We start from the raw sequence: 12559 nt of genomic DNA, 5'->3' as shown, positions 1-12559 counted from the left end.
TTTCCTACCTACCTGTTGCAAAGAGACAGGCACTGGTGAAGCAAGAACTGCCAGAAGAAAGATCCTCCACAAGAGTCGGGTTTTGCCACCCCTTCCTAACAAAGGGTTTTGATGGCACTGCTGGACACACTTGCAATCTTTAGTGTGTTAACCTGCAGTATTACTATTCTACATTGTCTGACACAGGTTTCTGTTGGAGGGCCTGATCCAGTCCAGCATGTTAGCACAAACCCATCTTCAGCAGTAGTTTAATTTATTTGCTGTGCTCTGACCAGGGGTGGCTGAGGTACAGGCAAACACTGTTTCGTCAGCTCACCTACAGAGGCAGTGACCTTAAGCACAGGGGCAGGGCAGACAGCTGGGAGCGGCAGCGTCAAACCAGACAGGCAAGATTCATTGGAAACTCCCTGTCAAAGGCAAATCCTTGATTTTTTTGCCATTGAAATTTGTCAGCCTTAGAGAGCTGTCTCAGAAGTCACATTACTGTCCTGAGAAGAGCTCATCATGATGGGATATTAGAGCCAATTTAGGGCAACTTTAGTCGGGTATTTGAAGCAATTCTGAGTGCTTCAGTCACTGGCAAGTGCCACTTGCATCTGGACTGTCTCCAGGAAGGGATATGAGCGTATTAAACTGAGCTTCTCTCATAGCCAGATAAAGAGCATCACACAGGTAACATCTTTATCCTACCAGGGGACCAAATAATAAAGAGAGCCAAACCCCACTTTCAGACTAATACACAACTCTTCCAGACTAACATGCTGCTCTTACAGACCACACGGAATCTCGGCACGGCCACTGCAGATCACAACGCTGTGCATCAGCAGCATATTACCTTTACAAAGCATCCTTCATTTCAAGTACATGAGCAACACTGCCCATCAAGGCAGAGTAGCCCCTGCATCTTTTCCAGCCACACCACAGAAACATTTTTGATGACTTCATTGATCCTTCATTTCTTTCCCTAAGCCACTTGACACTAGGACTAAGATACCATTAGAAGAGGGCAACACTTTGTAAAGGGCTATCGGGCATTTCCAGGAGAGACTTTAAACCACAGGCCTCTGTAAATAGTTTTTATTACGCTTTGGAAGTTCTCATCACACACGTGATCACGACATATGACAGTTTTCTTAGTGCAATGTGCTTTGCTGCCTGTTGAACCAGTGTGTAAGCTGTTAGCAAAAGCAGGAAGTTACTTACCAGCCAGTCAGTGCTGCCTTAAACACACATCTTTACTGCTACCCGCACTGCCTTACTGTCTGTATTTATAGACGCGTATCCACCTCCTCATATCAAGTCCTCATTTATCCCCAAGCACTCACAGCAAACCCTGCACTTCTCTGGCTGTATTTGTGAGGACAAAGTCACACACCCTCCAAGCCTCTCTCAGATTACAGCATATCCTTTAACTGTCCAAAACATCACCCGTTTTGGCTGCAAATCCACTTGGACTCTTCCCATCTGGCTGACTCCTCTCTTTTCCTGTTCTCTATCTCCTTTTCTGCCCATGAAGAGTGCGGTTACTTCTACTTGCAAGGAAGATGATAGCGGGAGGTGTGGTGGTCCTTCAGGTCAAACTCATCATGGCCTTCCCTGAGAAGCAAACACAAAGTGCAGTCAGAAGTAAATGCCCAGGCAGGGAACTCACTCTTAGCCACTGCACAAGATGTCTCCCAGCAGCCCTTAACTAGAAACCTATCCCAAGGGTTAGCTGTGAGGACCTGACTGGCAGCCACCTGGACTGACTACTTAAGATATTTGCTTGTAACAGAAACCTCTGAGGTGCTTTGTGGAAAGGTCAGCTCATCCTTGCCTGCTGGAATGGGAAATGACAATAGGTCCCTCTGTCTCTTTCCCTCTTTGAGAGATTCATGTAACTGGTGGCTCATTTTCAACACCATGTCTGTGATTCCCAGGCACATTAGCAACTCCTGTGACAAGAATCAAAATGACAGTCTGCTCCACACAACTCTGAAAAATAACTGTTGTGGCTAAAAAGCAGTGTATTGGCAGTTGTCTTAACCATGCTCAGAAACAGGCAGTGTTGAGTAAGACACAAGCTTCCACCTGCAGCATGCAACTGATACACTCACTCACCTGCCAGACTGCTGATTCTGCTTTTACTGATGTTTGCTGACACTTTTGTTTGTTTGTTTGTTTTTTAATCATCTAACATTGCCAGTCATATGTTTTGTTACAATTTTCATATGTTCTCCTCCATTCCGTTTCTCTCTCTCTACAAAAACATTTGCAGGAAATGAGAGAATATACACAAAAGCATCTCTTACTATCCCAACCAGATTCTTAGCATCCTGCTGTCTAAATGTCATTCAGCACTAATCTGAGAACCCAGCCAACTACCCAATACTTTCAAGGCATGAAAAAGAGAAGCCACACTAGCCGTGAGGAATAGCTTTGTATTCAAAGGAATTAACCCTTCAAATCCGAGACATGCAACTTTTTTTGTCAAAAATCAAGCTACAGATGTTTAAGAACCAAGACTATAGCTGCTGCAAGGCCTGACTGAGGAAAAAAGGCTGGCCCATACATATTTCAACAAAGATTTTTTTACATGGTTTAAGACTGCAGAGTCCAACCTAAGAAAAGCCTCAGGAATTTATACTATCTGATCTCCCCTCTTATGGGAATCCAGCCCAGATGATCCACCAATGTCATTAACAAGCCATAGGAGTCGCTGAACAATGGTCTCGCTTATCCCATCCCACGCAATGCAGCACATCAGCTGCTCCAGAGAACACTCAGACAATGGGCCCAAACATGCACTGGAGCAGTACAGACAGAACATTTCTGCCTAGTTTAGTCCCTGAAGCCTGCGATAACTACTGATTGCACAAAGTATTTCCATAACGACTAGCATTCAGCTCAGATCTGGGTTCCTCAAATCTTCCCTTCTACTGCCTGCTTTTCTGCCCAACAGGAAGAACAAACAAAAGTGGCCCAGCTTACCTGTGACCCGCCTCTCAGACCAAGAGGTATTGCAAGACTTACCGAAAACAGCGCTGGCAGTAGAGGTCCCCATCGCAGCCGTGGCAGCGCAAAGTGGCATCTTCGTTGCAGATACAGCACCAGGGTAACTCATCCTCATCACTGTCATCTGCCCTAGCAAGAGTTTTGGTGGTTGTAGGCTGGCTCTAATTCACAAAGAAAACAGAGACACGGAATTCAAACCCCAGCAGAGACAATACAGGACTTTCATTGTAATGCATGATGGCCACAATGGCATGTCATATGGTCCACAGTTCACTCTCTGTTGATGTGTCATATGTCATGTCATATGTCATGTCATATGTCCACAGTTCACTCTCTTAAGTCTCTGAGATGAACTTGCCCAGAGCACAAGGATAGGCTCCATATGAATCTAGATTGTTAAATAAAAACCCAGTGTACTCCCTATCATTTGCTCATGAACCTATGTTGCTTGGAAGGTAAACAGGTATTCACTCTCATTTAGTGTCTACAGCAATATACACCAACATTGTCCATACTGTATTAAAGGCGTGAAGCCCAGATCTTCTGGCAGGCACCACAGCAATACCAAATGACTGACAATCCCTGCTGCAAAGGCAAGTGATCAAGCAGTTTTGCTGAAAGCAGTTATGTGGGAAGGGAAAGCAGTGGGGAGGTGGTGGGGGTGTTTTCTCCCTGTTACAGAAAGAAAACTGTGGACAAAGGAAGTGACTTGCCAGAAGGCCCCTGCTATTGATTCGTACCTCAGGTTGGGCCAAAAAGATCTTCTGAAATCATAATCTAAAATCTATCCATAAGGCCATCTACTGTCTCCTTCTGCTCTACAGAGAACTCTTGTGGAACTGAACAGTCATACAGACAGTGGGACACAGTGCCTGGACACTGGCAAAGGCAGCTTCCTAACACAACAGCAATAAGATGGCACTATCTTTTACATCAGTAATCCCAGAAGCGCACGGTGGCATACCTATGAGATGGATGTTGTCAATAATGCTTACAATTAAATAATTTCTTCCACTGGGGACAGGCCTGTCAGGTGTCCATGAGTCACAGGTCCATTTAATTCTTGTAATATACATTAGAGAAGGTGTATGTATTTCCATAACAGGCTGGAATCCATTCCGAGCATAGGATATCTTGTTACTAATTCCCTCCTCTGACGTTATATGAGAACACAGTCAATTACTATCTAGAGGTTCTATTCTGCACATAGTGAAAGCACTGGCAAACCTCTCACTTAGCCTAGTCCAGGCCATATGGTACTAGACTGTGACCTTCTTGGTCTAATTATATTGGTGAGTTAAAAATCCCTTCTCTAATACCCATCTTGCGGGGTCTATGCTAACTTCTCTGGGTTTAGAGGACACCACTCCATTCAGTAGAAAGCCAGCCTGAAAGGAATTGTATTCCAGGGAGCAATTCCTTTTAAAAGTACAAGGATGACTCACAGCTGTGCTCAGGGCTGGTCGGCCTTGTAGAAGCCACTCAGCTTGTCTGCTCTGGAGAAGCTGGTTGGTTTTTTTTTTCCTGCATCAAGCCTAGGATACAGCAAACTTTTTCTGCAGAACTGTACCGTCCTGAGACCCTGGAACATGTCACTTCAAGAGACCCTGACCAGCTCACTGACCTTTTGCTTTGCTTTCTTAGGCAGGTTCTGTTGTGAGGGTCCTGCTTGGGTGGTCTGATCTGGAGGAATGTTGAATCCACTTGCTTCATCCAGGGCTGCTTCTTCTGTGAGCTGGTAACAACAGAAAGCAAGAAGCCTCTTGTTTCAAACACAGTTGGGAGCCTTATTCTAGGCTCTAAACCTCCCACCCTTCCCCTTGCTCTCATGCAGCAACAGGAGATGACAAGTCTGAATGCATCTGGTGTTATCCAGAGAGATGCGAGCTTGCTCTGTCTGCACTCTGTACACTGTGTGTACATTGTGAACAGTCAGTGTAGCAGCAGGGGCCTTCAGCTAACACACTCTGGTTTGCAGTGCAGCTATCAGCAGACCCTCAACATCATGCTAATCACACGCATGTGGTCTGTAATCAGGCAGAAACTTAAGCACAGAAAGCTCATGTCTGCCTGCAAGACAATTCATAGACATTTTAAAGAGAAATCTAGGCATAAGCTGTGCTAAACAGCACACATCTCATCATCCATGGTCTAGCTGGGGGGGAGTGAAGATGAAACAAGAAGTAAGGAAGTACCAGCAGAGTCGGGTGGGAGAGGAGACACACACCACAGCAGACACTAAGCACGAATGAGAAAGACAATGTGACAGACAGAATGTGACAGACTAGACGTAATGTTGTCAATCGCCTATAGCTGAATGGAACCATGGGAGCTAGCATTGGAAAAGCACCAGGAGAGGAAGGAATGAAACTCTGCCCAGGAACAGAAACACATCCTTTGCATGCTCACCAGGTAACATACACACTGGGAATAATTGAGAGGAAGATAAACAAGACCACAGCTGCCACTTCTGACCTGTTTTAGCACTCTGCGAATGGCTTCCTCCTCAGCTACTTCCTCATCGCTGTCAGGGAGTTTATAGGTTTCCAGTGTAACTGCAGGAATAAGAGACAGGAGACTGTAACCACACCTGCCTCAGACCTTGTGCCCGCTTATGTGCCAGAGACAATCCTTTGTGGTGCGAGCTGGTTTTGGCATTCTGGCTCTGGCACAGACAGATCCTTTTCAGATGGGAACTCCTCAAAAAGGGCATTACTGTTTGGTTTTAATACTGGAAGAGGGAAGGAAAAAATCCCCACCATAAACAGAGCTTTGCTTTTAAAAGCTTTGTTAACCGCACCAGAGCATGGTAGAATTATCTCAAAGAAGGGTGCAAGACAAAGCAGTCTGACCTTACAGCTCCGGCCTCTACCCTCAACTAAGATCTTTCATAGTGATTTCATGATGAACCAACCTGTACAACTTTAGAGACAGAACCAAATCTCAGTCTGTTTCTTGCAGAACAGAGAAATTAAATGGATAAACGCCTCTGAGAAAAGAAACTAGTCTGTCACAGGAACTTGTTTCCTCTCTTGGCACCGTATTCTTGTCTGCTACACACCTTTCTCTGGGTCCTCGCCTCTGAGCGCTGCCAGTCTCTTGGCAACTTGTAGGATTTTTTCCTGCCTAGTGTTCTCTTCCCGCAGCTCAGCAGCAGCTTCTGCCAGAAGTCTGTTCTTCTCTTCCTCTAGCTGTTTCGGGTCCAGATTTGCAGGGCAAACACAATCTTCACTTTCCCGATTGAGATCATTCAAACTTTGGCTACTAACAGCTGCAAAGAGACACAAAGAACATGCTGGTGACTCAGCAGGAATGTTCCTTGGGCACAGACAACACAACTAAAGCAATGGTATGAGAGCAGCTTGCTGCTCTCCATTAATCTGGGTAATAATGGCAGAAGGCATGCCACAGTAGGATCCACACTGTACATGAAGAGAGGAAAGTGAGCTAATCTGTGCTTTACAGTGAGATTACACAGAAAGCACTGCAGCTAGGAAGATAATGGTATCCCAGATTCCGATGTTTTGTAACAGAGCACAGGTGGGTTAGGAGTAGCAACAGCTCCTCCCCAGGGAAGGGTCACCTTAGAGAAACAGAGAGGAGCAACCTGAATAATACAACCCTAAGAAGGAACCATCTCCAAGCAAAGACAATGAGACCCATTATGGAGCCGGACAGCTGCTCTTGGTCAATTTGGGAGTCATTAGGGGGAGATAAGGACAAACTGGACACCCAGCTCACCTGTAAGCTACATAGGGAGGCACATATTCCCTTCTCACTATAGCACATGCCTTACTAGACAGAAACAGGTCTTTGGAAGCCAAAATAGATACCTTGAGGCTGGACTTTTGGTCTGTAATGCTCATCAATGGCGACTTCCTCAGACAGTTGAGTTAACAGGTCATCTGTCTGCTGGACCAGACTTCTGGTGTCAGGAGGTTGGTGTACCTAAGAAACAAGGAGGGCATGGGAAAAGGCAAAGGAAAGGAAAGTGGCGTACTCAATCAAAGGAAAAGTTTGGTAACCAAAATCACCCTAGGTGGCAGCAGCATAAAAAGATGCATCCACTGATCTTGAGACTCTCAGCTTACGGTTATCTGGTGTAAGACTTTCAGGGTTTCATTCTCAGAGGTGCTGAATGTGCACAATTCTAAAAGCAGTCACCCAAACAAGGCAAAGTGGTGCTGAATGTATAGGAGCACATGCTGCTGAGTCCCAACCCCCGCTCTGCCACTATCTCCAATGTAAGTAAAGTGCCATTCTCAACAGTGCCAGCCAGCAGCCCCGCTGAGGCCTATGATAGAAGCTGGGTGTGCAGCACTGCTGAAAAAGGAGCATGAGGAAACAATTTCTCGGGGACAAGATCATTCATATAGGCTTAGAAGGCATATATCCAACTCATTCCTCTGCAATCTCAAAACTAACCACTCTGTGCTTCCATTTCTGGAATAATTAGCAAGATTTTGCCCAGCTGGGATGCAGTAACAACTACAAGATACAATTAGAAGGTAGGGCTGATAAGCCCCAAACACAAGCTCAGAAAAAAATATGAGACCACTTAGGTATACAAATGGGTTAAGAGGAAAACACTTAGCATCTATTGTTAAAAATAAACACATGAACTACGTTTGACATAAAGGAACATACTGCATTCAAACTGAAGCAGTGAACTGGTAAAGGCTGGCCATTTGCTTCTGGAGCAATGACACAAACAGGAAACGGAGATTTCTGAATGGAGCCACCTGGATGCAAAAAAGCTGAAGAAGGAAGAATGGCTAACATGCTGGGACACCAGTTACTACATCAGCTCAGAATACATTGCTGGCTAAAGAGCTGAGGGTGCTTACAGGTCTGGGAGCCTGGGAAGGAGGATCTCTCCCCTGCAGGAGAGCCAGCCGGTCCTCCATTTCCTGCGTGGATGGAACAGGTCCCCGGCAGTCCTCCTTCAGGGCAGCCAGCCTAGCTTCGATCTCAGCCTGAGTAGGGATGGACTCTGCAATTCAGAATAACCCAAGGGAGCAGATGACTGTTATTGAAAACAAAAGGCTTGAAATTTTTTTTTCTTAAAATTGTATTTCTTTCTGGAATCAGACTCTGAACACCTGAGCAAAAACTTCCCTCAGCCCCTGACATGAACGAGGGGTCACACTGCAGTGACTCGGAGACTACGCTAATAGTAACTGCTATCCTTTTCTTCCGAGTCCTTGCCTCCTTCACAGTTTATCTCCTAGCCATAAGGCAAGTATTGGGGTAATGTCATTCGGCAATCAGCTGACTCAGGATACTAGGGACAGGCAGAGAAATAAGTGTCATTTAGGCAACACAGTCCCTTGCTCCCACATCTCTCAATGTAATCCTAGACATATCAGGCTGAAACCCTCCCTTGCCACATAACAGGACAAGAGGAAATGGCCTCAAGGTGCACCAGGAGAGGTTTAGATTGGATATCAGGAAAAATTTCTTCACTGAAAGGGTTACCAAGCATTGGAACAGGCTGCCCAGGGAAGTGGTTGAGTCACCATCCTTGGAGGTATTTAGAAGACACATAGATGTGACACGGGTTAGTGGTGGACTTGGCAGTGTTAGGTTTACAGTTGGAATTGATGATCTTAAAGGTCTTTTCCAACCTAAATGATTCTATGATAATCAGGTAATCACTTTGCAGTGTGTTCTTTCCCTTTCAGAGATCACATATAATTTTTTAAATAGTTTATTCTCCCACAAGCACCACAAGGCTGTCCCAGAACCTGACAGCTGTGGACTGGGATGAGAGTCCTTTTTCTCCTCTGTGAGGCAAGGCTGGCCAGAACTCACAGAGACTGGCACTGTTGTGCCCAGGACAATGACCCAAAGGAAACCTCCTGCAAAATAGTTTGGCCATTCTGCTCCTATTGGGCTTGACATAGGCTTTTACCCCAAACAATGGAAAATGAGAAAGTGATTTTACAGGTAAGATACTGCCCCAAAAATGAGAAGCAGTTTCAAGGGAAATCCCAAGAAGCAAAAAGAATCTGGAACATTAATCTAAAATCACCGTAGAATCTGGCCATTGTGGCAGCAGGACGTGGATGCTCTGTCCAATTTTAACCTTTCAATTCCCTAAAAAGGCAGGCTCTGAAAGCCCAGCACTTCACTCTCCCTCCAGGTTCCATGTTTCCCAAGTAGCAGTGTTCCCACTCAAGGTATCTCTGGTATCCTCCAAAACTCACTCGGTTTCCTTTCCTCCCTGAGCCTCTCCAGTCTCTCTGCAATAGCTCTGTCCTCTTTTGAGAGCCCCTGGTATCTGGAGCCTGCTTGGTCTGGGAGTTTTGCAGCCGCCTTCTGTTGTTCTTTCAGCTGGTTTTGCTTAGCCTCAAAAGCTGCTACACGCCTGTGACAAGGATGGAAAAAAGACATGACAGTTGAGAACAGGGGCTTAAACCCCGAGATATGAAAACATCCTCTGTGAGCCCAACGGGCCATTTCAACCCTGATCAGTCACAGATAAACGTAGGCAGCTAGCTGTTCAGGAGTGTATTCAAAAGAGCACACACCCCACCCCCCCAAACACACAAACAAAAAACCCAAACAACAAAACAAAAGCCCCATCCTTAATCTAGTTCTGAACAATCAAATACCCACATCACAACTCCCATTTTTGCTGCTCTCTATAGGGGAAGAGGAGTGAGGGCCTGAAAGGCTACTCTGCGGCAGAAACAACCGTCTGATTGGCAAGTGCAACTCACTTTTTGTAGTTTTCTGGTGGTGACCATTTTGCTGAACTGCTTTGAGATCCCTCTCTGAAAGACAAAACCAATGATTTCTCTGAACTCAAGGTACTGGCAATGCTTCAATCATCTAGTCTCTCAGCTCAAGAGGAATCAGTGTAAGTTTCTCGACCTCCTGGTACAGCCCCTTTCATAACCTCATTAGTGTGGAGAGCGATTGGCTTATTGAAGGGATTAAGATAATATAGCTGCCTGGGACAGCAGGGGACTTCATTTCTAGTCCTTTGGTCCAGTTCGTTTGCATCTGGACAAAATGTGATTTAATATGGTCACCGGTGATCCAAAGGAGGAGGGGCTGAAATACGCTTGCCTCCCACAGCCTGCACCTCCCAGTTCAGAGAGCAGCTAGAGAGCAGTTAGGTAAGATTCCCAGTGTAATTAGCTTCTATGCAGCAGAACACTCTGAAAGGAGCTGTGGCATGCAACAAACACAGAATTATATAATGCACAAGCTAAACAAAATGTTACAGAAATTATTATATAACCACCAGTATCATAACGACGTCTTCTAGCACACTTCAACACTGCACACCTCAAACACATCTTGTCTAACTGTCTTCTACTTTGCTGTATTCAGGTTGAGCTGCTGAACTACACACTTAGTAAGGCAGTTAGCGTATTTTATTCATTCTTAGAAGTCACAGCTACAAATACATCTGCGCTGTGCTGAGGCCTGTATAGCAACGAATGAATGCAACATTGTTGGACTGCTTTCCAGTTCTAAGGTTTCAGTTCTAAAAGCTATTTGCATGAAGAACAATACATGCAGCTTACAGAGCTGCAGCCTATGCATATTATCTACCTGCTATCCGGTCAGGGAGGACTTTTTTCTGCTGTAATTTTATAGTACCAATATTAAACAGATGAGAAAAAAACCAAAAGAAACATGGAGAAAGGCTGCCCTGTTTTCTTACTGGCTTTGGAGTTGCAAAGGGAAATCAGAACATTTCAAAACTGGAAGTCTGAATTCTGTATTTTCACCATCAATAGCTCACACTGTTTTCGTGAGCGAGTGCTTCTGAAATGAAGACCTCTGCTAACAAGAGGCTCTTTTCCTTTAGACACCTGCAGAGCCAGAAAATTCCCCACTCACTGGTGAAAATTCCTTGCTATAAGAGAGGAGTGAGGAAGAGAGGTAAGAGAAATGCAAGAGAAGGAAGAGGAAACAGAAGAATTGGTTGAAAGAGGGGTTCTGGTGTACACTTGTGCTCTTGTGTTACTTGTTCATGTGTATAACCTATATTGCTACTGAACTACATTTTTTTGTTTTCAACAGGCAATCTACAGGTTACGTTTACAACTATTCTTTTTCTTTTAAAAGCAAACTGATTTTATGCTACAACATTTTAAGCCTTTAGGTTACACATAGCAGAGACCCCTCAACAATGAGGATTTGTGTCACTGTTTGCCCACAGAGGTAATAACACTTTGAACACCTTATTGTCAGGCCGTTCAACTACTACACGTCTGAAAAGACTGCCAGTGCTTTCAAAGGGGTGTAGATTTCTGGGCAATAACATGGTGGGGCTGAACCTCATTTTGTCTAGCTAAGGTATCCACAGGCATTCAGTGTCCATCCATGAAGATTTAAACCGGGTTCTTTCAGACTACTCTGTCACCGCAGAGAACAACCTCACAAATTCTGATTCCTCTCTTTGGACTGCGCAGCTCACGTAACAGCAGTTCAGTAATGGCCTGGTTTGAAACTCCAGGGTACAGGCAGAGTGCATGCACAAGTGCAAGGCACAGCTCTCACGCAGAGATCTGCTACACAACATTGGGATGCAAAATGAAGAAACAAAGCAGGACATTGTCTTTGGGTGAAGAAACACTCCCATCTTACCCAGTTAGTTTTCCATGACACTGCTTGCACACCTTCTGCTGAGAGCTTCCACAGCGGGGAACAACAGCACTGAAGCTAAGGCAGCCTGAGCAGAACGACCGTCCGCAGTTCTTGCATCCACACTGCAGAGATACAAGAGAGGGGCAGGACAGGGCTTCATCACCTAGTCACCGCACACACCCCACTGCTCTGGCTGGCCGTGTGCAGGAACCATGCCCAGGCCAAGGTGCACTAAAAATAATGCTGGGGTTACGCTGATTTTTTAAGGGAACTGTACCATTAGCTGCTGCTGAAGATATGGAGAGCCTTTGAGCACCAGCACATAACTCCTGCTAGAAGCAGAGAGACCATTTCGTCCCATAGTATAATAAAGTGTGTATATGGGGAATTCTCTGAGACAATGACCAAATATTGGATTACAGGGATGACATCTAATTACGATTTTTTTTTTCTTTTTTTTTTTTTTTCAGTGATCGCACATGTTCAAAGACATGGGCACCACGAGAGTTCAGTAATCAAGGACCACAAGGCTATGATGGTGGTCGGGAAGCGTGCCTCGGCGCCGAGGGAGGGAGAGAGGCAGGTTTCCCGCCTCCCCGCTCAGGCCTCGCAGCCGCTCCCGACCCCCCCCAGCCGGACTTGCCTCTTTCTTGAAGACAGAGAACTTGGACGCACACCCATAGCACCGCCTATCCATGGCGCTACCGCCGCCGGGGCCCTGCCCGGCGCTCAGGCACCGCGCTGCGCCCCCGCTGAGCCAAGCTCCATCGTTCCCCCCCCGCCCCGCCGGATCTTTCTTCAACGGCCGCGGACGCAGAGCGCGGCAGCGAGCCGGGGCTGTCGGTAACGGGGAGGCCGAGACACCGCCCTCCCGCCCCGCACACACCGAGCCGGTGCCGCACAGCGCCACGCCCCGCCGCGGCGCACGGCCCGACGGGAGTTGTAGTCCTTGGAG

General features: G+C 46.1%; 1 protein-coding gene across 6 annotated transcripts in view; it reads right to left on the bottom strand.

Annotated features, from left to right (window-relative positions):
- The window catches only part of ZFYVE19 (zinc finger FYVE-type containing 19), an 18884-nt gene extending 6448 nt beyond the window's left edge, over positions 1-12436 (bottom strand). For 2 of the 6 annotated variants that reach the window (XR_015701918.1, XM_087746224.1), the window contains exons 1-10: positions 12248-12436; positions 11605-11726; positions 9720-9773; positions 9204-9364; positions 7842-7987; positions 6828-6942; positions 6056-6265; positions 5470-5549; positions 4619-4729; positions 3013-3155 (exon numbers count right to left, since the gene is read on the bottom strand). Coding sequence is in view for 3 of the 6 variants with exons in the window: in XM_087746224.1 (XP_087602350.1) it covers positions 3013-3155; positions 4619-4729; positions 5470-5549; positions 6056-6265; positions 6828-6942; positions 7842-7987; positions 9204-9364; positions 9720-9773; positions 11605-11726; positions 12248-12301 (1196 nt within the window). In the remaining 3 variants the exon portion in view is untranslated. Of the gene's footprint in view, positions 1-1062; positions 1597-2100; positions 2240-3012; positions 3156-4618; positions 4730-5469; positions 5550-6055; positions 6266-6827; positions 6943-7841; positions 7988-9203; positions 9365-9719; positions 9774-11604; positions 11727-12247 lie in introns of those variants that run through there. The other 4 variants (XR_015701920.1, XR_015701919.1, XM_087746226.1 and 1 more) reach the window with 4 other exon arrangements.
- Positions 12437-12559: the final 123 nt, after the last annotated feature.

Source organism: Nipponia nippon, unplaced genomic scaffold (genome assembly GCF_047370975.1).
Source record: "Nipponia nippon isolate SJK-2023a ecotype South Korea unplaced genomic scaffold, ASM4737097v1 scaffold_10, whole genome shotgun sequence".
NCBI classification, from domain to species: domain Eukaryota; kingdom Metazoa; phylum Chordata; class Aves; order Pelecaniformes; family Threskiornithidae; genus Nipponia; species Nipponia nippon.
The sequence above is the reverse complement of the archived record's forward strand: the minus strand, read 5'-3'. Positions and strand labels throughout refer to the sequence as shown.